Source organism: Leptosomus discolor, chromosome 23, assembly GCF_034619465.1.
Source record: "Leptosomus discolor isolate bLepDis1 chromosome 23, bLepDis1.hap2, whole genome shotgun sequence".
Lineage (NCBI taxonomy): Eukaryota > Metazoa > Chordata > Aves > Leptosomiformes > Leptosomidae > Leptosomus > Leptosomus discolor.
In genome coordinates, this window is record NC_141413.1 from 5,839,325 (window position 1) to 5,865,427 (window position 26,103).

At 43.1% G+C, this 26,103-nt stretch overlaps 1 protein-coding gene across 11 annotated transcripts in view; it reads left to right on the plus strand.

Annotated features, from left to right (window-relative positions):
- The first annotated feature begins 9,594 nt into the window (after positions 1-9,594).
- The window catches only part of EBF2 (EBF transcription factor 2), a 141,868-nt gene continuing 125,359 nt past the window's right edge, over positions 9,595-26,103 (plus strand). For 9 of the 11 annotated variants that reach the window (XM_086477216.1, XM_086477224.1, XM_086477218.1 and 6 more), the window contains exons 1-6: positions 10,302-10,432; positions 12,961-13,117; positions 14,123-14,186; positions 14,488-14,543; positions 14,912-14,985; positions 21,516-21,584. In XM_086477216.1, the coding sequence (XP_086333342.1) occupies positions 10,302-10,432; positions 12,961-13,117; positions 14,123-14,186; positions 14,488-14,543; positions 14,912-14,985; positions 21,516-21,584 (551 nt within the window). Of the gene's footprint in view, positions 9,651-10,301; positions 10,433-12,960; positions 13,118-14,122; positions 14,187-14,487; positions 14,544-14,911; positions 14,986-21,515; positions 21,585-26,103 lie in introns of those variants that run through there. The other 2 variants (XM_086477226.1, XM_086477222.1) reach the window with 2 other exon arrangements.

Consider the following 26,103-nt stretch of genomic DNA (forward strand, 5'->3'; position numbering starts at 1 on the left):
CTTGTTTCTTGCCAGGCTGAAGTTCTCTTTGGAACTCCTTTACAAATTGCTATGAACAGCTTAGCACAGGGGAGCCCTGGATTCTTGGTTTGGGCCTTTGCATGCTGTTTGAACAAGGGATGATAATAAAAAGTAGAGATTTTTCATTGTCTGCCTTCTCGACCTGTGTTCTTGTTTTGAGTGTCAGCAGCTGGATGTGAGAATGATAAGAATTTCCTTATCCATCAGAAATATATACTTAAAACAGTGGCAGGTGTGCATGAAACACAAATTTCTTCCTTTCTGTTTTTCACATGATTTTTTAAAAAATCAAAATATAATAGGCTTTCTATCTGTTTTCTCACTGGAAACCAGTAAGGCTGTGTAATTACTTAATGGACACTGGTCCTAGCCCTAAGTAGGGAGTGCTGGCTGCCTGTAGCAGCTGGCAGAGAGCCAAAGCAAAGTTTGAAGCTGTTTGATACTTGCAAAGGCCTTTTATTGCCTGTAGGCTCTGTCACCATTAACATTATTCATACTCTACATGGGGAAAAATAAGATGCCATAAACCATCTTGTAAAACGGTTTTCCCCTCTGGAGGCTGGACACGCTGTGCTGCTTCGCAGTTTGGCCTTCCCTGCGGCGCGTGTTCCAGTTACCGGCCCCTGCCCCGCGCAGTCAAGTCGAGGTCAGCACAGCAAATCCTGGGTGTAAGGGTGCCTGCACGCAGCTCGGGGCCAAAGCTGGTGTTAGGCCTCTGCTGGAAGACTTTGTCTTTGGCAACCTAGATTATCCTATGTCTGTCAGCGATTCAGGGGTCTCAAATCTTGTAGCCACTGGGGCACAAGCCTGTAGGGCCTCAGGTACTTTCTAGGTTCTTGGCTCAGGGTAAGGCAGGGCCCATGTTTGAGGATGCTGTCGCTCCTGTAGGTTGGTGTTCTCTTTCCCTCTGTCCTGTGGGTACCTGGAAAATGCTTTGACTAAAGAGGGCACTGTAATGGAGGGGAAAGTAAATAAATGATAGCAAGTCTTTGAAAGAAAGTGTCTGCCCTTTAGTTACGGAATGGTTACGCTGTGTGGTCTTCAGTGTTCTGAGAGTTACATTTTCTCTTCCTGGCTTCCCTGTCTGTGCCTTTGCTTTATCCTCTTTCCCCTCGTTGTGTCTTCTGTTTGGATTGTGAACAGTGCAGTGTGAAGGAGCTTTATCTCCTCTGGATTAGGCCTTAGTTGCTAGGATGGTATACAAGCACAAAGTAAGTTGATAACGTCATCACAGGGTGTTCATTCTTCCAACACGAGATATTAGTGGAGGTAGCAAGCAGACGGGAAGTCTTAAAGATGTATGGCATGTACTTGCTGTAAGCAAATTGCTTAGCCCTGCTCCTTTGCTGATACCCACTTCCATCAATAAGGCTTGCTAGAAGGACGTGTCTATGGAAATATTTTCCAATGAAAGCTGGAGCTTGTTCTTACTAGAACTGATCTTGCTGCAGATTATGAATGGAGGAAAGGAAATTATATGCCATATGCTTTGACATATTCTAGTCTTCAGATGCTCTGAACACATGCTCTTGAAAACAACAGAGGGTGTTTTCCTTCCCTAAAGCCAAAGAATGCATGTGGGCCACAAAGCTGTGTCTGCTCAGGGTAGTGTTCTGAAACCCTCTGAACCTGCTTGTCTGTTTTGCTGTCATTGATGTCCTGCGGGCTTGGAATCAGCGAGGGCTTATTTTTTATCTTTAGCAAGTAGCTAAAGGAGAGGGAGCACATGGAGAACTGGTTTTCTTCCACTCCCCTTCACCTCTCACCCTGTATTAGTCAACTGGTACACAACGAATCTATAAAGCTAGTGCTGCCTGTCATGAAAGGGCCATCCTGAGCAGAGGCATCTTCTGATGAATCACAGCTAACTTGGGATTTCTTCCATCTACAGCCAAAGGACAAAGTAAAGAAAAGCATATCTGAGTTGATATAATGGTTTACTGTAGCTCTTGCTACAATTTGAAGTATCTCATGGTTTTTAATGGAGTTTACACTGGGCAGATCTACACACTGCACAGCCTGGCTTGGGCTGGGCATCATAAAGGTGCCTTTTTGTGTTGTGTTTCTTCACCAGTGTGAATCTAACCCGACCTCTGTACTTGTCTATTATCAGCTAATTCTCATTTGATGCCCTTAGCTTGATTTCTTAAATTAAATTGACTTGAATCCTCAAGCTTGTAGAAAGATCTGCTTCTCATGCTATATATTAACGGTGTTTGGGTTTTTCTTCTGAACACTATTAGAAAGGACTTAGCTGCTTGTCTAGGCATAACTACTTGCCTACTGCTGATCAGTCTTGGGCCCATCATCTTCTACAGCTGTGTACAGATTTTTTTCTCCATCCTCAGGTTCTAGTTTTGCTGCTCCTAGTTTGTGGTTTGGTGCCTTTTTTTTTTCTTATTAAAGAAAAAAGTATCAATAATCTCTCTTGAAATACTTCATTAGCATCAGGTTATTTAGTAAAATACATTACTTTTCCCTACCTTACTGATGCTGCTGATGGCAAGGTGATGCCATACAACCAGGCTGATCAGTCCTTTTAAGTTGCAGAAGCATTTAGGGATGTGTGAATTTCATAGCCTGCCTATGAATACTTAAAATCAGTGATGAAAGAAACAGTTCAAATGGTAAGCTATAATTAAGTACCACAGAAGGCATAAAACTCTTGGTAGATTTCTTACCTCCTAGAAGATAATGTTTAGGCTAAACTAGATCCTAATGGCTGAAACTCTCAAAAACAAAAGGTCAGAATTTTACTAGTTATGGGACCCTAACCTCAGAAAGATCTGTTGAGAGCAGTTGGTGTTACATACCATCAGCTTCACTGCTTGTAATACAAGTGCAAATGTTTGCAGGATCAGAATCTGGGTGTGTAATTTGGCAGCCTTTGAAATGCTGTGTACTGAGGTGGAAGTCCAGTTGGCTTTATGAAGTTAGCTGTGTTAATAGTTCTGTTCCACCAAATAAAACCCCCAAACTTCTCCAGGTTATTTAATATGTTTCAAAGATCTGAACTGTCTCTCCAAGGCTGTAAAGTTCTAATTATGATACACTGAGCTTTTAACTGCCTCTTTCTTGCCTTATGGAAAGAATGTAGGAATAGTCAGATTAGATGAGGCTTTTTGTGTATTGTATCTTAGCTTCCAGTACCAGTTGCTTCAAAAGAAGGCACAGGAAACTTTGCAGGAGGCAGATGTGTTGATGATCGACCATCCCCAAGAGATACTTTCCTAATCCTGATAGTATTGTGGTTGTACCAATAGACTCCAGTCAGGGATCCAGAATCTGATAAGTGAGCTTCTACATTATACAGAAAGGTTAAAGGTAGTTCCTCCTTGAAGAAGCCTGCAACTGCAGTCCCTAATAACACAGCCTGGTTTTATTTTTAAATCACAGAGCTCAATGCCACTTTTAGAATTAGTTTGCACTAATTTTTGTAGCTCTAGGTTGAAAATAGCCTGCATCAGCACTGTATCCATGTCCTCGAGCAGCACAGGGTGGGCTGTAGTCTTCCCTGAGCCCATACTAGCCCAGGTCCTTAGTGCATGTGTGTGACATGACCTGGGAGCTCTTCTGGTTCTTGTGGACTCCTGTGTATTGGAAAAATGGTCCAGTGAGGGAAAGATGGTCTTGTAGGTGATGAGCATGTTGGACCCGTGTTCTTGTGTACTGTGACTTTTTTGGTGCCTCAGCGTATCGAACAATAATGCTGCATGGATTAGGCGAGTTTTTCTCTGCAAGTACCTCGAAAGCTTTACAAACGCTGAAATTTAGCTAGAAAAACATCTTAAAATAAGAAAACCAAATGCTGTAATTGAGCTTATAATGACCCCTCAATAACATTAAATTGATCTGATCCAAACCCTCTTCAAGTCAGAATGTTTCCAATAGTGTACTGGGCTTTGAACCAGACCCTGTGACTTTCTGTATTCTTGTGTGTGGTGAGGTTCTGGATTTATCCTTACAGGGAAAGCCTGAGTGGGTCGGCTTACTTACCCAAGTTATGTGAGGATGAAAATAGATATGCTTTCTTTCTCGAAAACAACTATTTCTTTGACAAGACTCTGGTGTGTTTGTATATATATGCATATGTATGTATGTATGTGCTTGGGAAGTGACAGGACTTTGGAAGCTGGAGCTTTTCTCAGTAGCTAGTCCTAGCTGGAGGTTGTTTTTTCAGCCAGTCAAAACAGTGCCACAAGATAGGCATTAGATATGTGCCCCCTGTCTATTAATCAGAGGCAAAAATGGCAAATTTGGAATGAAACACAATTCCTATATTCCTGCTACAATACTAGTTTGCATCAAAGTGGTTTTGTATCACTGTAACTTGAGTGTCCACGGTTGAAGGTTAGGCTCTGCTACATGAAAGAACTAAAGAAATGTACAGGTGTTTGTAATTCTTAGATTTGTAAACACTTTAAGAATCAAGTTTTTATCTAGCAAGTTGCTTAAGGTTTGCTGACTTTTAAGCAGGCAAAGTGTCCCTGTGGCATCGCTTCAGAGTGGCTATTCGTGTAATTAAAGTTAGACACCTGCTTAAGACAGAGCTGCATTGAGTTGAGTTGAGAAATAAAAATTAGACCCTCACTGTACAGATGTTTAAGCATGAGGTTAAGCATGTGTGTATTGTCAAGTAATTCTTGTAAGACCACTCGAGTGACTAATATAGGTTAAGTGCCAGTATAAGGATGTTTGTAATACTGGAGACCACTTTTTATTTGGTTCATATGTTATTGAATGAATTTAATTCTGCTCTCCAGTATGTCTGCATTTATCCAGTTGCTTGTGGAGACTCTGTTTGACAGCTGGAGTTGGGTCATAAGTATGTACCTGGAACTGGAAAAGCCATGATAACCTAAACTCTTCCTGCTGAATATTTTAGATAGTTTACGTACAAAGACATATTGAAAAGCTGACCTTGATTGCTTTCCATAAACTGCAAAATGAGAGAGAGGATCCCAGCACAAATATACACCCACTTAAATTATTTTTCCTGAATGTTCCTGTTGCTTCAAACCTCCATGTGGTTAGAAAAACAAACTTCAGCACTAAGACTTCTCAAATCTGCATTATAAAATAAAATGGAACATACAATCCCGATGGTAAAATATTTGCTAACGTGTTCCAAAAACCATGCTAGGCAAAAGGCAGTAAAAGTATCTTAAAAAAAAGAGTTGGATATAAAACCTAGCAGATGTGTTTTTCTGTTCTAGTGAAAAAAGCACCTACATATTGGAATGAATGGGAGACTCAAAAGAGGATCTGATGGATACAATATTTTCTCTCTTTTGGGAAAGATGAGGTGGAGAAGAAGTTATTAAATGTTTACTTATGCATTTGTAAGTTTGAAAGCATTCCTTTGTTCACTGCTTATAAGTGTGATCAGTAGAATCTGAAACGTGCACATTCTGTGAGCGCTGATCAGTGTGGAGAGTTACCTCCAGTAAATAGTGCCTTTATGATGCAAGAGGGAAGGGGGAGAGAAAGAGGGAGAGACCAGGTATAGCTCGTGGGTTTACAGCCGTAAACCCACGTTTCTGGTTATTTGCTAATGGCGTGGGAGGGGCAGGGGTGTGCGTGGAGAGGATCAATTATTTTATGCTTGGGGGTGAAACTTTTTCCGGCGATCAAATGGGGGAGTTCTTTTCTGAGAGAATCTGTATGTTGATTGTATAAAACCGGGTTTATAATAAATATAACCAAAAGTGCTTTAGTGCTGAAGTCCTTGGTTTGCATTTTCCATTCACAGTGAAGAGCTCAATTTGCTTTCATGATTTAGTTGCATGTACCTGAACTGCTTTAAACCTCTGAAGTTAAAAAACGTTTTAAAGAAGCTTTTTTTCCTTAAGCTATGTACGTTCTTACTTCAGTCAAACCGAGGGTCTTGTAAATCCGGAGTTGTCTTGCATCAGTCAGAGCAGACTTCTAATGCAGGTCTGTACGTAGTGCTCTCATTACCCTGCAGGCACTTCTCATTACCCGAGTTCAGAACACAGCCTGTTCCTGCTGCTTGTAGCCACGCTTCTGTTGCAGGGTATCCCGTGCAAGGAGATATTTTGTTTGTGCTTATGTTAGGCTCTCAAAAGTTGTTTTCGGGGACTTCTTTGTTTGTCAAATACCGTTATATTGCCAAAAATGTGATTGATGCGTGCTTGAACGGGAATCGCTTGCGTTGCGAATGACTTAAAACTTCAAGCTGTTAACAGCTTAAAGGAACATTTGTAACGGGCACATTTAGTTTTCTGGTAGAGGTGTGCCAGAAAAATGAACCTTCCGGTGAGACTACTGCATAAAGAGGGAAAGATCGGTTATCCTTTTCCATTCTGACACTGATAATTTTAACCTGCGATTCGTTCCCTTGAGACACCTGAAGGATGGTGAATTCTCACAGATGGGTAGGAACAAGAATGAAATGCTTCATTCTGAGTGTTGTCTTTAGGCGTAGTTTAACTTTCTCATTGACATTTTCTCCTTAAACGTGAGAGGAAACAATAGTAGTTTAAGGTTAGGCTTTTAGAGAGCTTCAGTATTATCTCCAATGTATGTGTTCCTTCCTGCTGGGAGTTGCTACGATGTGTCGAGTCGTGAAAGTTGACTCTGGTGTGTAAAACGACGTTGTTAAAAACCTACTAACAAAGGCGAGCATCTCGCTTCACCACGTCAAAACTGCCTCACCTGTCATTTTGACCCCGGCATGTGGAAACGCGTGTGGCGGGCTTGAGGGGAACCGCTCTTCCTCCAGAAGGAAACGATCAGCGCTCACCGAACTACTTGCCCTTTTTTTTTTTTTGCCCCCCCCCCCCCCCCCCTTTTTTTTTTCTCTTTTTAGTCCGAGGAAGAAAATCGCTTGGAGCCATTCGCGACTGTGAAAGCCGCGTGGCGCGGGGCTGCGCGCAGGGCGGCGCCGGTGCGGGCGGGAGCCCGGCCCCGTCCGCGGCCGCTCGCCCGGGAGGCGCGGGGGTGCGCGGCCCGACACCCTTCCCCGCCCCGGGGCGCGCTGGGTTCGTGCGCGGCAGCCACCCCGCGGCTGTTCTCCGCTGCCGATTTGGGGTCGTTCTCACTCCCGGCGCCGCTTGGCTCCGAGAAACCCTTTCCCCGAGCCTTCGGCGGGCTCTCCTTTATGTCTCTAAATGGTATTTGGAACTGGGTGCGGGTACGATGTGGAAGACGAGGCTGCCGGAGGCTTCCCCCTCTTTTCCGAGGTGACCTCGTCAGGTCTTGCAGGGTTTTTCCCCCAAGTCAACGCGCTCGTCCCCCCCGGAGCTACTTGGTGCCGTTTACCTGCCGGTGGAACCGACTCCTTTAGCTGAACCGCGGAAGCCTCTAAAGTGCAAATCCACGTTAAGCGGCGGTTGTGCTAGTAAAAATGCTGCCTCGACTCAGTGAATCTACAGTAGAAGAGTCTGAGAGATGGGCTTTTCCCAAACGGTTTTTAAACCAAGTGCTTGGAATGGGGAATCGAGATCAGGAGTTTAGAATTTCAGAAGTATTTAAGAACTCCTGTCCTTTTAGGATACACTGCAAAGGAGAGAAACGAGGCGGGGGGGGAGAAAACTCTCGTCCCGAAAGCGCTTCCCCTTGCCGGAGCCGGTGCGGCGGCCGGGCGCGGGCTGCGCCGCCCGCAGCGCAGCGCTTCCCCGGGCGCCCGGAGCGCTCCCCGCGGGCGGCAGCCCCCGCTGGGGCGAGAGGGGAAGGCTCCCTTCGAAGGTTCGTCCCCGAAGTGCAAAATTCTGGTGGCAGCTGTTTGGGGCGAAGGGAGTGCATCTCCTCTGACCTGCGCCGCTGCCCTCTGACCCGCTATGAATCCCGAGAAGCGGGGCTCCCCGGGGGCCGCGGCACACGAGTCCTCATTGTTCCTAAAGCTGGCACGGTCCCGCCGGGCGCGCCCGGCCGCGCACCGGCGTTTCTTAAGCGACTAGGATGGAGGGGAGTGAGCATCTGGGCTGGATCCGGCCGGACTCCCTTGAACGCCTTGCGGGGACAGGCTGGGCTTTGGCACTCAGAGAGAGGGACTTGAGTTGTTAGGAAACATTTTCTCCTTATGAATACATCGGCCGAGGTTAGATCGAGTGGGAATTCCGCCCCCTCCCCTTCCGTCCCTGCCCCAGGTTTAAGAGTAAGTGCAGAAACGGTCAGAGTGGCACTGCCAGAAATGATCTTAGTACAAAGAGGGGGCTTTTATTCGAGGAAATGTACCCACGCCTTTTGGGAAATGATTAAAAAAAAAATCACCATAATACACCTTACTATCGCCTGTACGTTTACATTGTATGTTCTTGTTTTCTCACTTTTCTTTTTTTTTTTTTTTGTTTGTTTTAATATCTTACCCTGTTTGGTGGTGGGTTTTTTTTATACTGAGGAAATGCATCTCAAATACACGAAGATCCTATCTCGAAAGGTTGGCCTCCGCTCTATAGCACCGTCAAACTGCTGTTGCTTTCCTTTAACGCTAAATTAACGCCAGCCTCGCCTTTTGCTAACCTGGCAAAATCACTTACTGCATATTTATCAATTTGGGGAGGTGGGTTAGCATGGTGAATTTCCTTGAACAAAGATTGTGTGAGATGTATTAGTTCATCCAGTACCATGTCTGTCACTTATGTAGACAGAATAATCTCGAGTCCCGGCTTTGCCCTCATTCGTGCCTGAATTAAGGATACATTTTTATGAAAGTTTTATGGGAAGATTTTAATTTGCGGGTTTTTTTGAGAGGACTGTATGAAACTCCATGAAAATAATTTAGCCTTTAATAGAAAGGTGGCTTTTTGAAATGCATCTGAACGTGGATGGAGTTAGGATTTATTCTGAAATGGAAATTATAGTTCTATCCCGTTAAAAAAACATAATAAAGCGGGTTAAAGAGAGGAGCTGCACATAATGAGTCCAGGAAATCCTTGCGCTGTCCCTTTAACTACCGAACATCTGATTCCCTCATCTGGCAGATGGTCTCTGAGCACAGATTTGCATTCATTGTCTTGAAATCTGTTTTCGCGTTGGTGTTATATAGATTTCAGGGGCAGATCTATACACAGATCAGAATACAAAAGGGCCGGGAGGAAGAGATCACCAAGGCAGAGTGGTTTAAAAAAAAAAAAAAAAAGACGATAAATGCAGACTCAGGTATCGTCCTGGTGCGGCGGGCTGGGCTGGGGAGAGCTCCCGCTCCCGTCCGTGGGAGATGCTGCCTACACGGGGTGTAGCGGAAAGTTTGCAGGCTCGACCTGACAGCTCGCGTACGGCGAGAACTTTGGGGTGTTGGGGTGCGCTGCAGCTCGCTCGCTCTTGCCGGGGCAGGCACACGCAGCCCCCGCAGGCACTGCGAGCGCGGCCCAGCTCCTTCCCTCGGAGCGTTTTTTTTTGGGGGGTTCAAATACCGCGCCTGCAAGCCGACCAGCCCACTACCTGTGCGGTCGCTGTATTCCGGCAGATCGGCACGGGTCGGTAGGGAATGCCGCTTTCGGCACGGTGCGGGTGTGCCGGGGCAGGACCGCTCGGCGCGGGGCTGCCGGGCCGTGACGCTCGGCCGGACGCCGGCCGGCCCGGGGCGGGCGCGGGGCGGGGCGGCCGCCGGCGCCCCTCTCCCCGCCGGCCAGCGCCGCCCCGGCCGCCCCCGCCCCGCCCCGCGGGTGGCTGCGTGGAGCCGGGCGCCGGGGCAGGGGCAAAGCGGCGGCGGGATGGCCCACAGCCCTCCAATCGGGGGCGGCCATGCAAATGTAGACCCCTTATTTGGGAGCAGGCTCCGCCCCCCGCCCGGTATGTCTGCTCCGCGGCTGTAACCCATTCATGGTGGCCGCCGCGGGGAGGACGGGCTCTGCCGGGCGGGCGCGTACCCAGACTCCCCCAGCCCCGGCGCTTCCTTTCTTTCACAGTTTGTCCCGCTGCTTTTTTTCTTTTTTTTTTTTTTTTTTCCCTTCCTGGATTAGGCAGCAATCAATCCTTCTCCCTGTGTCTGTTGAGAAACAGATGATCCTTGTTAACAGCGATCAGTTTCTGGATGCAGTTTCCTCTCCTGCGTTTGAAGGATGATGATACCAGGCAAGACTGAATCAGCGTAACTTTTACTTTGCAAGAGGAGAAACTTTTTTCCCCTATTTGAAGGCATTAAAAACACGTAGCATTTAAAAGCAGAAGAAGTTGGTTTTAAAGCTGAACTTCTCACTTGCCCGGGATTTGTGTGTGTCACTTTCAAAGGCTGCGTCTTTTTTTTTTTTTTTTTTTTTCCCTTTCTTCCTTATCTCCCAAAAGGAAACTGTTGCTAGTTGGAATAGACTTTTTAAATGTTTGGGATTCAAGATACTTTAGGAAGAGGACCAATTCTGAAAGATAAATCTCTAGGTTCTGAAATGGATTCCGTCAGGTCCTGGGTCAGAAACGTTGGGGTTGTGGATGCAAACGTAGCAGCACAAAGGTAACCATGACTATTTTTCCCCCACTTTCCCCCCCGCTTTTTTCTTTTTTCTTTTTTTTTTTTTAAGCAAGTCTTTTCTTTACTCCCTGTTGTTCTTTACATTTTATATTAAATTTATTTTCTCACTTTCTGTCCCCATCCTGGTCTCCTCTAGTCAGTGAAAATTCAAGGTAGTACAGCTAGAGCTAGAGAGGCGCGCTCCAAAACCGGAGAGCATCAGGAGTCCTAAAATCCAGTGCGGGCATCAGATGACAGAGACGTGGGATCATTCTTTTTTTCTACACAAGGGAGGTGTGTGGGGGCGGTGGGTTGGTTGTACCCAGTGATACAGACTACTCCTTCCCGCTTTCTGGGTCAGACAGCCCAACAGGAGTGGACCAAGTTAGAACTGACTTAAATGTAGACCTTTTCCCCCGGCCCATCTTGTTTTACTTAATCCAAGTGGCTCTGTAGCTACCGTAGGCGTTGGCGAGATCTTAACCCGCGGATCCAAGGCTGCTGGCTGCCTCAAGCAGGCAAGCGGCGAGCAAAGCGCGATTCGGAGCGAGCGGGGAGCTTGCAGAAGGGGAAGGCGTGCCGGCAGCTCGGCACTGCCGCGGCAGCAGCGCGGAGCCCCGCAGAGGCTCGTCCTGCGCGGAGCCCGCAGGCTTCCCGCTCAGCCCCCGCCGAACCTCAGCCCTGCTTGCGTGTAGCACCTGCCGAGTGCGGGAAGGATCTCCGCTGATCCGAGACGCTGGCAAACACACCGAGCTGGGGGCTTGGCTGTCTGTTTGGTACTTGTTTGGGCGGGTGAGCTCCCCCCCCGCCTTTTATTTTCTCTTCCCAGCCAAGCCGGCACAGGACCGCTATTCCGGTCTCTTCCCGTTAGGGGTAAGATGATGAAAACACTTTTAGGGAAAAAAAATATATATTTTTTCTCCTCGCTCTTTGGATACCTTTAAAAAGAAAAAGTTAAAAAAAAAAAAAGTAGCAGCGTCGGGGAAGCAGAAGGCTAAATTGGTCCCAGGAATAGGTTGGGTTTTATTTAGTATAGAGACAAGGTGAAGGGCATGTACCAGCAGATGGGACTTTAAATGAAACAGGGACGTTATGGAAGTAGCACATCCATGCCCCCACCCACGGCCTGATCCGCGAGCAAGGTTTTCCAAGCGCTATGGGAGGAGTTTTCCAAGTTTTATGAACGTCGGTAGACGGTTTAATAAATAGAGGGGGGGGAGAGGTTTATTCCTGGGGAAACCGAAAGTGAAAGGAAACGGCTCCTGAGAAACCTTGAATTCGCGGGAGCCGTGGAGGTGCAGTCGCATTGTGCCGGGCGGTGGCATCGCCAGGTTTTTTCCAGAGATCCGTAACAAACCAAGAAATCCGAGTTCTTACATGCAGAATGAGAGGAAGCCCCAAACTAAGTGCAATTGTGGCGGCTGTGGTGAGTTCACACTGTACCTGTTTGGCAATGGAAAACACAAGGAAACATCTGTAGTTCTCCGAAAGAGTCAAATACTTTTGCCAATGCAGTGGAGCTATTTTGGGGACTGAAAACCGAAGCTGCTCTGACTCCGAACTTGTCTGGCAGATAGACTTGGTCTGTCTATTAAGGAATATGGAGGTGCTCACATGCACCTCTTTTCTCTGCAGAAGGTAGAAATCGGCATTAGGGAGAGGGAGCTGCAACTAGTTTCACTGAGAAATGCAGCTGCAGTAGGGATGCTGTGGGTGCGCAAAAGCGTTTGAATCTTTCCAAGCCGGGAGATGTGCGGGAAACGTCACTGCAGTTTCTGCAGTCAGGGACAAGATTTGGGCAAGGGCTAATTAACTTGAGTCTAAATTCTTTCCATTTAAATCAGAAATGGAAGACCTAGGCGTTGGTTCAGATAGGTCAGTGACTAAAGGCTATGCTGACAAACTTCGCCGCTGAGGAAAGCCGATGCTCTGCTTGAAACTAGTTGTCTTTTACCTAAACCGTAGGTGCCCTCAAGTTGACAGTCCGCTTGTAGGAAACGTTTTAAGGTCGCTTGTCTTGTCCTACAGGAAAAGCGAGCGGTGCTGGGCTGTACAGACAGCACTTCCAGACCCTCTGATACGTTACATCTGCTTCCCACCGTGCGCTCACTCCATCAGGAGTGTGAGGGAGAGAAGGAGCTAGGCAGAGGAGGGAAAACTCGCATTAGCAGTAGCCGGTCTCTCCACACTCGGGGTCTGTAAATTATTCTCGTTCTCGGAGCACAGCTGGAAAGATGCCGGGGCGAAGCCGACAGGAGCGTGGCGGTGACAGCTTCAAACTTGGGCATCGCCCCCTCCCCGCCCGGCCGCAGCCGCTGCCAGCCCTGCCCGCCGCCCCGCCTGGAGCGGGGGCAGCGCCGGGGTCGGGGGCGGTGGGGGCAGGCGGCTGCTGGTGCCCTGGGGCGGAGGGGTCCCGGCTTTCATCTGAACGTGTTCTGCCTTTTCTGTTGTTGTTTTGCCGTTACTGCTGCACAACCTGGTAATGTCTTTGTCTCTCCCCCCACACCCCATCCCGTATGTTTCCTCCACAGCGGAGTAGCTTTGTCCAGAGCTCACTTTGAAAAGCAGCCACCCTCCAACTTGAGGAAATCCAATTTCTTTCACTTTGTTCTGGCTCTCTACGACAGACAGGGGCAGCCCGTGGAAATAGAGAGGACAGCTTTTGTGGACTTTGTAGAAAATGATAAAGTAAGGCTTGTTATCTTTCTTCTTCCTCTTCTCCTCCCCAGATTTGATCTTTTCTTCCCCATTGGGCTGCTAACTTTTAATACCTGTTGCCCCTAACAAAATAGAACCAGCTCTTGGTCAAGGGTTCAGGTGCTTTGGTAGAGCTGTTGCCCTCTGTGTGCTGCTGTATTTAAAAAGGCTTGCAAACCTCTGCTGTATCGGGAATACAAAGGGAATGTCATACACCCACTGAAAACAGCATTAAAAATTTAATGGGGGACAAATGCGGGATTTTTCTTTTCTTTTGGTACCCACCAGATCTGCCAAGTTTTATTACTGCCCTAACAGAAGTGGAACCTGACCTGTAATATGCAACATTATCTGTTGAGCTTGGTTATATGTATTTCTTAAGACTCCAAAGTCAATGGCAGGACTTGAAAAGCATTTGCTTTTGGATTTTAAGTCCATGTGTTGACCACTTCACATTGGTTTTACAATTATTTTCTCAGTCATGGACAAGATTTTCTTAATTATGAAGGGTGCTCATAAATAATTATCTTCTAGGCAATTACAGTAAAAAAAAAAATGCATGAAACATCCCTGTAACACAGCCTTCAAGAAATAAAGATCAGTAATGGTTCAAAATAATACTACTGCGAAGTCATGAACACATCATAATTAAAAAAAAAACCCAATGCACTGAGCTTTCCCTTTATCAATCTGCGTTATATAAACTGACTTGAAATGTACAAATCGTCTCGGAGTATTGCCTTGAAAAAGTTGTGAGAGCATAATAGCAAATAAGAGAGGAAAAGAAGTTCTTGAACTCTTACAGGAAAAGATGTCAACAGTATTTTGTAGTTTGTCCTGGGTCACTCGGAAGGTTAATATATCCCAATCAGTGGATTCACTTCTCAGAATTTTAATGAACTTTGTTGTCACTTCCATCATGATTATCAGCTTCTGCATTTTAAATGTGCCAAGTGTAAGTTCTGGACGATTTTTTTTTTTAATTCTCTCTTTCAGGAGCAAGGCAATGAAAAGACTAACAACGGCACGCATTACAAACTCCAACTCCTTTATAGCAATGGTGAGTCCCCTTACCGGTCAGCTTCTGTAGGCTGTACAGTGGGGCAAAGTTTGCAGGTGCTGTCACTGCAATTTCTAAAATACACAGAAATTCCCTTGCATGATGCCCCCTCAGTGTAGGGCTGGGCGGTGAAGTTTACCTGGTGTGGATGGGCTTGGGAAACGCACTAGAGGAAACAAAACTAAATGGTCTTTCTGAGGCCGTTTGATAAGGCGCTAGATGAAACTAAATGGTTTTGTTCTGATGTTTAGGGAAAGATGCATGTAGCAGCATTATTTATTACTCTTCTCTCTCGCTCTAGGTGTCAGGACTGAACAGGATCTGTACGTTAGACTCATCGATTCAGTCACTAAGCAGGTGAGCAGAACTAATACGTGCCGTGCTATCCTGTCCCGCCTCATCCTTCCTTTTTTCTTCACATTGCCTTGCGTGTTTTTTCTTCTCTAGTTCATTTTTGTCTCTTGTTCATGTGTACTGCAGACCTTATTTTTGAGGGCAATTGAAAAGTAATGGTCTTAAGTTGCTGCTTTTACTTCTGTGGATTCTAGGTTTTTATGAATATGTATGTCTAAGCTGCTTTTCCTGCTCATAAAGGCTTTGGGGAAAGGTATTTATTTGCAAGCAATGGTGAGCAATGTTAAAAGCCTTCACCTCAGATAGGAATATTATGATAAGCAACCAGCCCTTGACGCTACTGGCTTACCCCTTTTCTTAATTTTTTTTAGCCTATAACTTATGAAGGACAGAACAAGAATCCTGAAATGTGCAGAGTTTTGCTCACCCATGAAGTCATGTGCAGGTAAGGTGACTTTATTAATGGCATGTCATTTGCTAAGCCTATTTCTGTAGGTGCCAGAACGGCCTTTCTGATGAAGTTGTAGGTAGGAAGAGTTTGATTTTTCTGGTTTGTTTGTTTTGTTGTTGAGTCAGAGAGATTCTCTGTGTAGGAAGACTAGTTTTCCATGTGGATATTTGATTTGGGTTCAATACAGATATTTGGGCTGTGTGTTTGGGGTTGGTTTTGGTGTGTGGTTGGTTTTTTTTTTTTTTTTTTTTACTGTAAAAGGTTTAGCAACCCCACGTCCATGATCTGAGCTGTGCTATTTTTGTTTAAACTAGGCCTTTGTGTTTGTTGTTTAAATCGAGACTTTTCATATGCTTATTTCTTACAAAATACCTGTTCACCTCTTGAGAACGAGCAGTTTAACTTACAGATTTTTACCTGGAAACTAACAGGCATTCTTACTGTAATTTTTGCTGGTGAAATCTTTTAATTTCCTTAATTAAGTTATCATCATTAATGTTCTTTAATTTTGCTTAGTTCTACCCAACTAAAAAAGAAACCCCTCAAACCAAAATACAAATCCCTATTTTCTATACAGTGTAAGCAATATTTAGGGGTCTTCCACCTTTTAATTAAAAAGACACAATTTTTAGCGTGTAAAGTTATAAATTAGAGGATAAAATGAGTTGAGGATGTTTTTAATAACATTTGTGTAAGTCTGAAGTTACATGTACCTTATGTATGTACATTGTGCTTCCATGGTAACTTATTACTTTTCCTGTTCTCGTGTAATTAAATTTTTTTTCAATACGTATAACAATGCAAACAGTCAATGTTCTTATATTAAAATGTGTTAAATTGTGCATAGAATGTTCTTTCATGAAATGAAAGGCAAAACCAATCTTGACCTTTATTAAACACAGTTTGTGATTTATTGTATTAGTGGGAGAGGGTTAAGCTGTTGGACTGAACGTTGCTTCTTTTAATGTTGCAGTTTGCTACTGGATTTATTTTTTTTTTAGAGTAGCCTTTTCAGTTAATGTAGTAGTAAGAGCAGCTTATTTGGACAGGCTTCTTGTCAGGGAAAAGGCTCATTTTCAGTATTTAACAATTATGTCAACTATTCCATTACTTCTTAAATACAATGAGAATCAAGTAAATGTATAGTGTTTGTGTTATGCTTTGCTCTCATTAATTAAGAAAATGAGCATTGTTACTTTTAATCAACATTCACATATGTATGCCCAAACACAGCATCATCTATCATGTATGAGATGCATACGGTGCGCTTTATGAGGCCCTGTATATGCAGCAGCAAAGATCCCAGGTCTATATGTGGCTTTCTGGCACATCTAGGACCAACGTCCGTGTTTAAATGTGGGTGCTATCCCTGTTGTTGAAAGTCTTCACTATAACTTGGTGAACGTTAGCGAAGAAAAATCTTTGAATTGCTCTGCAGTTGAGTCCTGGTTTGTGAGAACAAGATAACAGTTAGCATGCTTCATCTTTCTCCACTGTAGGGAGTACAGTTCTGTTTTAGAAGTTAAAATATTTCCGCAAACACCAGCACCTTCCCATCCAAGTGTACTTCTTTAAAATGAAATTAATTTGGCTTTTTCCCCTGCTGCCTCTCCATGCCTTTTTAGTGTCAAACACAGTTTAGCTGTGGTATACCTGGCCTCCACTGATGCCTATAAACATATTCCATGCATGATTTAAGGTAGTGTTCTACAAATGTAAACCATTATTCCGACTATACTGAACTCTCCTGCTTGACAGATTAGCCAAGGTAGAATTACAATTTGGGGACATCCTTTCCATGTAAAGCACAGATTAGTAATGAAATCAAAAGCGCTCTGTAACATAATCAAGACATTTGATTTTTAAATGTCGTGGGTTTTTTAAAGTGTCTCTGAACAGGATGCTGTGTGTGCTGAAGAGGCATTACGCATATCACTTTGAATAATGCCAAGGGAATGGATCCAGCTCTAGTTAAACTTGACATTTTATTTTATTTCTTTTAAGTACAATAATCAAATCTTCCTCATTGTGTGCTGCTTAAGTGGCAGCATCAATTTTTAAAGCCCCTAGTTTAGTTTGCATTAGTAACAGTATATAAAAATTTAATGCACTGTACCCACTCTGCTGTCCAAATTGATGCCTACTGTTTTTAAAAAGGAAGGGTCTGCCTGTCTTTCTGCTCCTCTTCTTCCCATCCTCGCTAGTTGAAGGTAGGCTTTTTTTTTGGCTTTTTTTTTTTTTTTGTATGTAATCACACACGCAGATATTCTTGCTGTATAGAGGCAAGTGCATCTGAAACTCGCATCTCCCATTCAGACAGTGACAGATGCATGCTTAGCAGGAAAGTTGTCTAAATATTGATACGGCTACAGCAATCTGTCATACCATTTGAAAGTTAAACTCTCAATAATTAGTGCTTTCAGCGAGAGGCTCTATTTATTTATTTGCCGATCTGAATTTTTTCATTTGGGTTATTACAGCCTAATGGGAAATGTTCCTCTTAGACAGGTCTATCTTAAATACACACTCTTTCCCCCCGATGGTTGGAAATCAAGGTAAACAGTCTCTTCTCCTGGAATAACTTTTTTCTCCTTTTCTTTTTCTTCCAATTATCGACTAAGAGGAAACTAGTTGTTATGCTGCTGCCAGCAACCCCCTATGCCCTCAATGCTCAGAGGGTTAAAAGGTATTATAATTTGAACAGAAGTAGTCTCAGGGCCTACAGCTGGCTAATAACAGAGTCGTATTGAGTGCAGGCAAGCCCCACAGCTGTGACTTTCGCCACAAGGCTCAGACTAGACGGGAGCTCTAATCAGCTGGGCCAGGCGGCCACTGGGGCCTGTGTCTTTATCGGCCAGATGGTGTGAATTTAGACACTTTTGTTATGCAATTGCAGGGAGGAGTTGGGGAGAAGAAAACAAAACAAAGGCCACCATGCTGTGAGCTTATTTGAGTTTGAAATTAGAGACAGATTTTTTTTTTTTTTTTTTTTTTTTGGTGGGGGGGTGAGGGGAGGGAAGTTGAGGGCTGAATTTTAAAACCATTTTAGTCAAGTGTGAGGAGGGAAAGGGTGCAAGTTTGCCTTTGATACCAGCCTTCTGGAGTATTCAGTTTGTAGATCTTGTGTTGTCTGTGGTAGCTTTTTGGTTTCTGTGTTTGTTTTGTTTTGTTTTTTTCCAGGACTGTTCATAACGTAAGCCATTATTTTTCCCATGCAGAGCTAGTTAGAGGGGAAAGTATAATAAGAAAAGGTGTAGCAAATAGAACCCTTAGGCCTTGACATTTTTGTTTTAAGCAAATGAGCATCTCTAAAGGTATGTTCCTAGCACCACATTGTAGCAGAAATGTAAATATCGGTGAAGCCATGCCAATAATGTGATTTGAGAGAATATTGTAGGCTTGAACCTGGACCACCAGAGTTTGGGATTTTTGCCATTGACTTAAATTAGAACAAGTAAATTCTGTTACAGACAGCACTCGTAAAACAAACCCGGTGGAAATGTTAGTACTTAGATACTGTGATGAAATACTTGGAAACAGGCTTTAAAGATTTGAGAGGTACTTCTGCTAAAATGCTAGGCTGAAATATCCTCAGTCTTGAAAAGCTCTCTGATTTATGTGTGAACGAGTCATCCACTGGAAGTGAGTTACTTTTCCCTAATTAAGAATTTTTTTCATATAAGTTTGAGCTCAAAAAGAATTACGGTCGAAGGGGAAAAAAAAATTGAGCGCACTAACAAAAATCTGTTACCCAAGTGTGCTAAGAATGTAGATGTTTGTACAATATTTGGAGACCTTTAGCTGTCAGCCACAGTTTTAGAAGGAAAATTATGAAGTATTACAAATGTAAAGTTCCTACCTGTGGTAATTGTGCAAACTAAAATAAAACAAGATATGCTTATTTCGGGACCCAGCCGCGTTGTACTCCAATCTCGCATAATTCGTTCTAAAATACTTACTGTGCCCAGAAATGGCAGCCTTTCTGGGAAGAGTATATGAGATGGGGTGAGGTACTGCTGGTGTATTCTGCTTGAACACTACTGTGGGGTAGTGCAATCAGAAATATTTTTTACGACCATCTGCATAAGTTACATGACTAAAAGATATCTCCTTTAGTTTACTGCAAAGAGAGGAAATGACTGCAGTTTCAGCGGGCTGTAAAAAACCAAACCCAAAACACTACAAAAATATTTTAAAAATTGAGTTCCCTTTGTTGTTTTATTAGAGGCATGTAAACCAGCAAGGCATTTATTCCCGGTGTGACTTCCAGTGCATTGTTATATTGGACATGTCAGAAGTACATGCCAAATTTATATTCTTCTGAGTGAGGGTTTTCTGCTTTTTATTTTTTTTTCTTTAGAAAATATCGCGCATCTTGGCTTTTAGTATAAAAACTATACAATTCTTTATAAACAATCATTAGGCAGTGAAATGCATAAAAGATGCACTTAAAACAAAGTTGGGAGAAGGAGGGAGTGGGATATTCTTAGCTAGTGTGAATTACCATAGCTTCACTGAAGTCGATGGAGCTATGACAATTTACAGCAGCTAGAGGGTCTGCCCCAGGGATTTTTAAATATTTAGTGTATCCTTTTATTTTAAAAGGACTAGCATTGATGAATAAGTGCAGGTTTGAGGCAAAGGGAATGTAGAAATGTTGAAACAGTTAGAGCTGCTATCCAAATAGATCTGCTAGTTGTATCTCATCTTGCTGGGTGCTTTTAACTTGCAAACGGGAAGTTCTGGCACACACTGTAACTTGAGGAGAAAATGCATGCGTTTGAAATTTTTCATCTCTCAAACGAGGTGGTTTTTCTTTTTGTCTAAATACTAATTTTAGGTATTTATAATTGAATATTAAGCATTTCAAGAAAAAAAGCTATTCCTTCAATACTTCATACTGCCTTCAGTGAATTCAAGCATTTTCTTTCTTTCTTTCTTTTTTTTTTTTTTTAATTCCTCTGCTTGGAATTGCTCCCCAGTTGGAAAACTGTGGGACTCGCACTGACTTGAGAATTTTGCAAATGTATTCAGCACCTATTATACAACTGCATGAAAACCAAAACAATTTCTTGATTCCATGTCTGTAAATTTGAACAAACCACGTAGAATGTGAAAAACGTAATTTGGAAAGGCATTTGTGTAATTTAAGGCGAAATCTGATCTGGTGAATTTTGAGGCATATGGGACTTCTGATACAGTCTACTTAAAGTTTTGGGTGTCTCTGTTCTCTCCCTCCCATGTCTGCTTTGGTTGGAACAAACTACCTGAGCATCAAGACAGCTTCCATCTTCTAATGGGTTCTATGTTGCTACAAATTTTTAAGACTGAGAATTTCAGAGCAAGGACTGTTTTTAAAGTCTGTTAAACTTTTGGTACTCAGCTGGTGTATATGCAAGGAGCATCACCCATGCCAATGAGTATATTGGAGGAAATCAAATAATGACCTGTCTCTTGATTTTTTTTTTTTCTTTGTGGGTTTTTTTTTTTTTAATTATCATTATTAAAAATGGAAAAAGGAGATGCAGTGGTTCTGTTCTTTCCTAAAGAAAGTTTAATTCACTGGGATCGAAGAACATCAAATAATTCCTGAGTGTAGGTTGTATTTTTCTCTACCATCTCCTGATATGTCTATGTGTACACATCTGTGCGCACACACACACACACACACACACACTTGCCTTTGCGTGTGCGTGCACACACGCATAGATGTGGACATCACATGGATGTCATTCTGCGAGATGTACCTTACTGCAAACTCCTGAGGGTGACAGCATTATTTTGCATTTTCTTACCAAGTCAGATAAATATAAATGTTGTTAGCTCAACAGAGAGAGTTCTGATTTCCATACAAATCGTGTTGGTGGCCACACAGTATAAAATGTGTATAAATACATGCTTAAGGGCTTATCATCACTGAAACAATTGCAAAGGGATTTACAGACAAAATGCCAACCTGAAAAACATTTCTTCAGGTCCTTACTAGGATCTAAGTGTAGTTTCTGTTTTTTTCATTGGTGCTACTATAGTATTGAAGTTTTCTGTGGGCATATGAAACTTAGGGGTTACTAGATGTTTGATAAGCAACAAACCAGTTATTGGAATATAACAAATCATTAGGTTGCTTATAGTTAGTCCTAACACCTTCTTTTCATGGACTTTTAACCATACATAACACATGATACTTGTGTCTGTAATGTCATTATGACATCTGTTAATAATTTATGAAGCCTTTATAAATAGCGCCTTAGTCTAAAGTGTGACCATATTTTGAGCTGTTCATTTTTGGCTGGGAATTTCAAAAAAGACTATGGGGAGCCAAGTACCAAACTCCAGCTGGAATCAACCAGGACTTGGGCACCCAATTCCATTAGTTCTTCTCCCCTCTGGAAAGACTAGCTACAGTTTTCTGCGGCACTCTTCTAGGCGTATATTGAGTCCTGAAGGTTTGCAGACAAGGCTTTTACCTGGTTGCTTTGCTATTGACTGTCCAAATAAAATTTTGGTTTTCTTTCTCTCTCTAGTCGGTGCTGTGAGAAGAAAAGTTGCGGCAACAGAAATGAGACTCCATCTGACCCCGTGATCATTGACAGGTAGGAAAAAATCCTCGTTTTCTCACAAAAGCAACCTCAAATTGTTTGTGCTCTGAGGCAGCTGAGGGTCTCTCTTGATGGTTATCTGTCAGCGTCTGCTGTTTGGGGATGTCTGTGCTTCATGATTCTTTACAAAAATGCCAGCGTAAGAGTTGGTTACCTTTAGTTCATCTGGGCTTACCTTGACAAAATTGTTGATGTTTATTTTTTAAATTAAGTTCTTCATGTATTGTTTTCATTGTGACCAAATATTCCATGTATGTATCTGGAATAATTTCTGTTCACCAGGGATATGATCCAACTGGATTAGTAAGACAGATAAAGCTTTGAGCAAACTGGCAGCTTCGGTAATATTTAACAAAGTAGTATTTTTGTAGAAATGTGGGGAGGAAGGAAGGAGTAAAGGCAGAAGTGCAACATATTAGGCAGAATCAAAACTGACAGTTTGGGGATTTTAAGCAATTTTATGGAGAACAGCGGCTTCATGTATTACTCTGTTCCAGATCCAGGTCTAGGTTCTGCTTGCCAGTTTCTAGGTAAATCACATAAACAGGGGAGAGCAGCAGTTTGTTAAATTGTGAACTGGCACATTAAAAATTGTCAGTATTTGTGAAGGCTTAGCAAACTAGCCTGTGGAACTTGCTGACTCAAAGTGTTGTCTGAGATCTGGAGTTCAGTAAGATTCAGAAAGGAAAAATAAGAATAGACAGAACTGTTGCAAAACGAAGCACACAACCAAGATCTCCAGAAGGAGAACAGTAAATAAGGAAAAGTCAGGCAGAAACCTTTCCCCCCCCTAGATTATTCGATAGTAACTGCTTAAAGAGTTTCTTTCCCCTGAAGCAGCTGGTATAAGGGGCCAGTGGAGAGCTGATGCTGAAGTGGATTGATTGTGGATTCGGTTTTTATGTCTGTATGTCTGGCATGTTCTATCTACATTCTAATGAGCATTATTTGTCCTAGTACTTCTTGTGAATTTGTTTTGGCATTCAGAATGGTCAAGCTGGTTTGAATAAAGATGTAAAATTATTTCCTTCATTTTTTCATAAGAGAGTTAATCAAAATAATTTTGGAACTTTGATGATGTGATGGAGTTCTTCCTCTACCCCATGGTCTTCCCTTTTAATTTTATACTGACAAGTTGTGGTTGGGGCCAAAGTTGGAAATTCCAGCAAACTGGGCTGTTTGTGTGTGGGGCAGTTCCTGACTAGAAGCAGAAGTCCTAGATATGCCATCTTGACCTTTTCTGTGAAATTTTTAGCTTATTTTTGGCTGTGTTGATGCTTGGTATGAATCTGCATTTGGGAACTTTCCAATCTGAAGTCTGAATTTTCTGAAACTTGTTTTACTGCTGGAAAAGCAGCACGATGTAAGGCTGTATATTAGCCTCTGAATTAAGACCGTTAAAGGGGTAGTTCCTACCACTAGCTGAATTTGTCATCTTGAGCAAGCTGTCCATTCTCATGCAAAATGAAGATTCTCATACTTTCTGTGGGGATTTGAGACCTGTTGATGTAAAATGCAATGGAAGTGAAACTATTAGAAAGAACAGGGTTATTTTTTTACACAGTCGTTAAAAAGTATGCATCACGAGTCATCTGTGTGGTCAGTGAGTCCTAACCTTTCCTAACTTGCTCTAAGCCTAGAACTTTTATTCGTAACTCCCCTTCTAACAGCAGTAGGCATTCCATTCGGCCTATAGGATTCCTTTCCCATGGAAGCATCCTCTAGGTTCAGTCTGGCAGTTGATTGCTGAGTGTCAGTTCTTCCCTTTCATCTCTGTCTGTGCGTGTCTCAAAATTGCAAGTGAAATGTGGAGTTCAGTAGGGGCAGTAGTAAGGTAGACGAGAGAAATAAGGGGTACAGCCCGATAAAGCTGTTTTCACTTGGTTTTAAAGGTAGTCACCAAGTCAGATTTAGACCGCAGAGGAAAGAAATGATTACAGATCTGCACTGCTGTCTGGCGGCGGCATGGTTTAGTGAGCAGTGTGGTGAATAGAAGCTAAACTTGAAGCTAAATCTTTTCTCTTGTTCTGCCACTAATCAGTAGTGCAGCAGCTAGCAAATGACTCCCTCTTCTGTAGTTATTTCTATTCCATCATTTTACCCAGTTAAACAAGGTTTGGGGAGTGAGGGATAATCCTGTGTATTGCATCTTAATCAACACACATAATGCAAATACAATAACAAAGTTATGCTGTACGTGTCTGTGCACAGAGGCATTAATGGCCTAGTCCATCATCATCAGGTATTTCCATAGCAGTAAGTACAACTACTCTAGTTCAACTGAACAGTCTGCTCTCCCAAGCTACATTCAGTGGGGCTAATCTTTCTGTCTTTCAAACAAGCAGAAAACTGCTGGAGAGTCATGTGTGTTCTGAACTAGCTTGGGAATCTGAGCAGTGGTGTTCCTATGTATTTAGGGGGTCTTTATATGGCTGCTTTAGACAAAAACATCTACGTTTCAGAACTTGATAACAGAATATAATTTCTGAAATACAGCTTGCAACCATTCACAATTGTGCAGTCCAATAAATATAGTTCAGTGTTGCCTTCATGGTAGGTTTTTAATTAGTTTAAAATGAACTACAGGTTTTCTTTAAATAATAATTGGAATCAAGGTGTTTTTTCATTGTTTGAAATGATAGGTAAATGTAAAAATTTGTCATGTACCAATGCAGCTGTTACCTTCTAGCATGTCCCTAGAGAAATGGGGGAAAAAAAAAAAGGTAAAACAGAGAGAGAAGGGATTACAAAAAAACATTTGTGTTACACAGAGACATGTGTAAACAGTGTGTGCAAAGGGAAACGAGACTAGAGCTTTCCACTTAGAAGGAAAACGGAGGCCAGAGAAGAGCTGGGTTATCTGAAGGTGCTAGGTTCTCCCTTTGAGCCTAGGGTAATTAACATGCATTGCTCCTGCTGTAAGAGTGTGTGAGAAAACTGGCTGGCACTCAGGAATTACTGCATTGTAATTCCAGCCGTGTGTGGGGACCTCCATGGTTAAAACACGGTTTAATTGTATGGCGTAGAGAAGACCAACATCTTCAAAGCTGTAGTAGGTGACTGTCATAAGGCGTGAGAGCAGAGATAGAACCCAGATTTAGGTTGAGCTGTGTCTAGCTTAGGTCTAGCAAGTTCTGTGTTTGATTTGCAACTCCCACAAAGGCCCACTCAAACGTAAAGGACTCAAGAGGGCACCATGTTACTCATCTCTAAGCTGCTTTACTGTACGAGCAGCCTGTGTGTGGCCAGCAGGTTCCCTGAAAGTAGCTGCAAGGTTAGAGGGGTTTGGAGTCCAAGATGAAGCAGGCTCTGTATGGTACTCGGAAGTAGACCCCTATCCTGCGTGGGCACAAGTTCAGTTAGCTACTTTGGGTACCTCTAAGCGTGGTGAAGAGGCAAGGAGACACATTGCTTCAAGGTAGAGATATACACCGATGTCTGTGCTACCGCAGCTTTGTTGTTTATTGTTTTTCTTTTTTGCCTGAGCTGAGTGGTTGCATCTGCGCTATGATTGCACGCTTCTGACCATGCGTCCTACAAACGTCACGAGACTAATGAAGCATTCAAATCGGTTGAGGTTATAACCTGCTGTCCAGCGTTGCACTGAACTAGACACGCAGCAAATTTAGCTGAGTTCAGGGGCTACATTATAAATTGCTGCAAATGAACATAACTCTATCAGCAGGACAGTGTTTTCCCCTTTATTTGTTTCTCTCCCTGCTTCCTTGCTTTTTAGGCGTACAGAGACTGATGCTTAGACTATTGTGTTGGTTTACCTGCCTGTTGCTGTAGGGAGGCACAATTCGTAGGTGTTTGCCAAATTATGGAAACTTGTATCCTTGTTTCAAAAGGAAGAACTAGTTCAGTGGGGAAAAAATGTCAGCCATGTTGTTGTTGTTGGGTTTTTTCCTTCTCCTTGAACGAATTCCAAAAGTTCTTATGCTGAATAAAACATTTCTGCTATGACCTTTGCTCTGGGGACTAGATTTAGATCCCAAGGACCTTGCAGTTATTTTTCCATTCGTTCTTAGAAACTAGCACTTTTCTATATGAAAGGGAGCTGCTTCACTGAAACTTGCTGTGTACCCTCTCCCACCAACAAAGATCTGTAGGCTACATTAGAGTATTTATGTTCCTGCAACCTTGCCGAGTCAGAATTCCGGTGTCGCTCATATCAGAATCTGACTTCAGAATTCTGCCTCTGTTTTAACAGTAATTATACAGCTCAAATCCTGCAGTGCTGCTATTGCAGGTGTCAAAAAGCAGAAACAGACGTCACTCCACGGGAGCAGAGGCCTGAAAGAACCACCTGAACACACATGGGAGATTACAGGATAGATGTTTAGTCCAGAAGCATTTGCAAAATATGCAGTCCAAGTTTTTTTGACAACACAAGCCACAGTCACTTCTCAAAATGTCAGAGCAAGCTTTGACTTTGCGTACAAGATCAAAATTCATCAGAGCTAAATTGGTTCTTGTGTGTTCCCATGGTGGATCATAGCACTGGTGGATT